Genomic DNA, 2,396 nt, shown 5'->3' with positions numbered 1-2,396 from the left:
TGTATAGTCAAAGCTATGGTTTTTCCAATAGTCATGTGTGGTGCAAGACTTGGACTATAAATAAGGCTGAAAGCTGAAGAATTGATGCTTTTGAACTGTGGGGCTGGAGAAGACTCTTGAGAGTCCCTTGGACTGCAAGGTGGACAAACCAGTCAATCCTAATAGGAATCAACTGTGAATACTCACTGGAAGGACTGATGCTAAAGCTGAAACTCCAATACTTTGGCCACCTGATGCGAAGAGCCAACTCATTGGAAAAGACCTTGATGATGGGAAAGATTGAAGGCAAAAGGAGAAGGGAGAGGCAGAGGATGAGATGATTAGATAGCATCATTGACTCAATGGACATGAATTAGAGCAACTTTGGGAGATACTGAAGTACAGTGTAGCCTGGGTTGCTGCAGTCCATGGAGTCACAAAGAGTTGGACACGACTTAGCAACTGAAACAACAACAAAGTGTTTGAAACCTGTAGATACAAACTTTTGTAGGAGAGCATTACAGCATTATGTCACAGAAAGATCTGGCATACTTATATTGAATTTATTTTACAAAGAGAAAAATAATGAGCCACTAATAAGTGAGACTGAACACTTTGGACCAATGACATAGAAAATGTGACATCAGGACAATTCCAGGACACATGGTCTAATAAATGCAATTCTACTTGTGGAGGGAACAGGACTGAATATCCTGATCTTCCTCAAAGTCTAATAAATAAGACTTAATTTCAAATTTCAAAAGAATATTTTATTCCTGTTATAATTTCATTCAAAATTTAAAACTGAATAGACTCTGAAAGTCAAATGGACTGATTTTTTTGTCATTTATGGTGAAGTAACTTTATTTATTGAAAAACCTAAATACAGTCATAGAACTCAATACAAAGAGATAGAATAATTATTTTGAATAAAATTTCCATTAACCAAGAAGCCTAAGATCTGCAAGTTTTCTTAAAGTGTCATCAGATTCTGGATGGAGAAAAGTAAGTGTAGGCTAATAAATGACCAGTTAATAGATAACAGAACATTTCATAAGCTATAGTAAAGTATAGTTTAAATCAGCTGGAAAAACCATTTTGCTGAATAATTATTAATGTATGTCACCTTGCATAATATTCAGTTCCCCTCAGCTCAAATTTTAATACTGATTGCTTTTTTCATGCCTTTTTTCAGGATCTGATTAATTTAATGACCAGGGAAAAACAAGTAGACAAATTAAAGGTTTGTGGTGAGCCAGACTTTTTCCCATGCATGCACAGACCACGTGGTCTATGAACATGACAGCCCCCACTTCCTGTTGCGGGGAGTCACACAGGTACCGGGTAGTATGTATATGTGCTGCCGGGCACTCAAAGACACTGAACTCTCAGCTTAAGGCACAACTAAGCACATTTGTTCAGGGAAATCCATGCCTCATGCTGCTCTCCAGTCTGCTCTGGGTGTTCCTGGCCTTCGCCTTCTCTGGTAGGGAGGCTTCCAAACATGGGTGCGAGTGTTCAGGGGGAAAGGCCTGCACACAGGCACGTGGAGCTTCACAGGGACTTGGGGAGGAAAGGAGGACTGGGGAAAAGCAAGCATCTTATGATCTCATTTTTTTTGTCTTTGGATCCTAAATAACTCCTACACTATTTTATTCACTGCTTCATCTTTGTTTTCTGATTGTTTTCCCCACAGCATCTGGTGTGGCCCAGAAAGTTACTCAAGACCAGCCAGATATATCCAGCCAAGTGGGGCAGTCAGTCACCCTGAATTGTCGGTATGAAACAAGTTCGGGCGTTTACTACCTTTTTTGGTACAAGCAACTTCCCAGTGGACAGATGACTTACCTTATTCAACAGTATTCAGAACATGGTAATGCAAGGAATGACCGCTATTCTGTAAACTTCCAGAAAGCAGATAAATCTATCAGCCTCATCATTTCATCCTTACAGCTGGAAGATTCTGCAAAGTACTTCTGTGTTCTCCGGGAACTCACAGTGCTTAAAGTAATAGGAAAAGCTGTACAAAAACCCAGCGCTTGATAAGAGAGAGCCCTCCTGCTGCAGGACCCCAGCTGAAATGCACACCCATAGACCCCAGACAAGAAATGGTAGTCCTGTGGTTGTTTAAGTTGTGGTCTGGATCAGAAGATTTAATTCTAGATAGAGGCTCCTTCTATGTCATTGGAAACAGGTGTCCAGAGTAACTTTCTACTAATACATTCTCCCCTTGAATTTTTGACTTTAAGTCAGTCATACAGAACATGTGTAAAGTTGTCTAGATTTGAAAACTTGTCCCATAAGGCTTTAAACTGGCAGTTTTACTTCATCACAAACCTGGGTCTACCTGTGTGGAGTCACCATCAAATCCATGTCCTTAGTCATTTCCTCTTAGACTTTGTGTCAGGGCACAATCA

At 40.1% G+C, this 2,396-nt stretch overlaps 1 gene segment (V, D, J or C); it reads left to right on the top strand.

Annotated features, from left to right (window-relative positions):
* The first annotated feature begins 1,382 nt into the window (after nt 1–1,382).
* Nucleotides 1,383–2,022, top strand: LOC113899555. The segment is given in 2 exon segments: nt 1,383–1,465; nt 1,676–2,022. Coding segments are annotated over 2 exon segments (396 nt in total).
* The last annotated feature ends 374 nt before the right edge of the window (nt 2,023–2,396 follow it).

Source organism: Bos indicus x Bos taurus, chromosome 10, assembly GCF_003369695.1.
Source record: "Bos indicus x Bos taurus breed Angus x Brahman F1 hybrid chromosome 10, Bos_hybrid_MaternalHap_v2.0, whole genome shotgun sequence".
NCBI classification, from domain to species: domain Eukaryota; kingdom Metazoa; phylum Chordata; class Mammalia; order Artiodactyla; family Bovidae; genus Bos; species Bos indicus x Bos taurus.
This window is presented reverse-complemented; position numbering and strand designations above follow the sequence as displayed.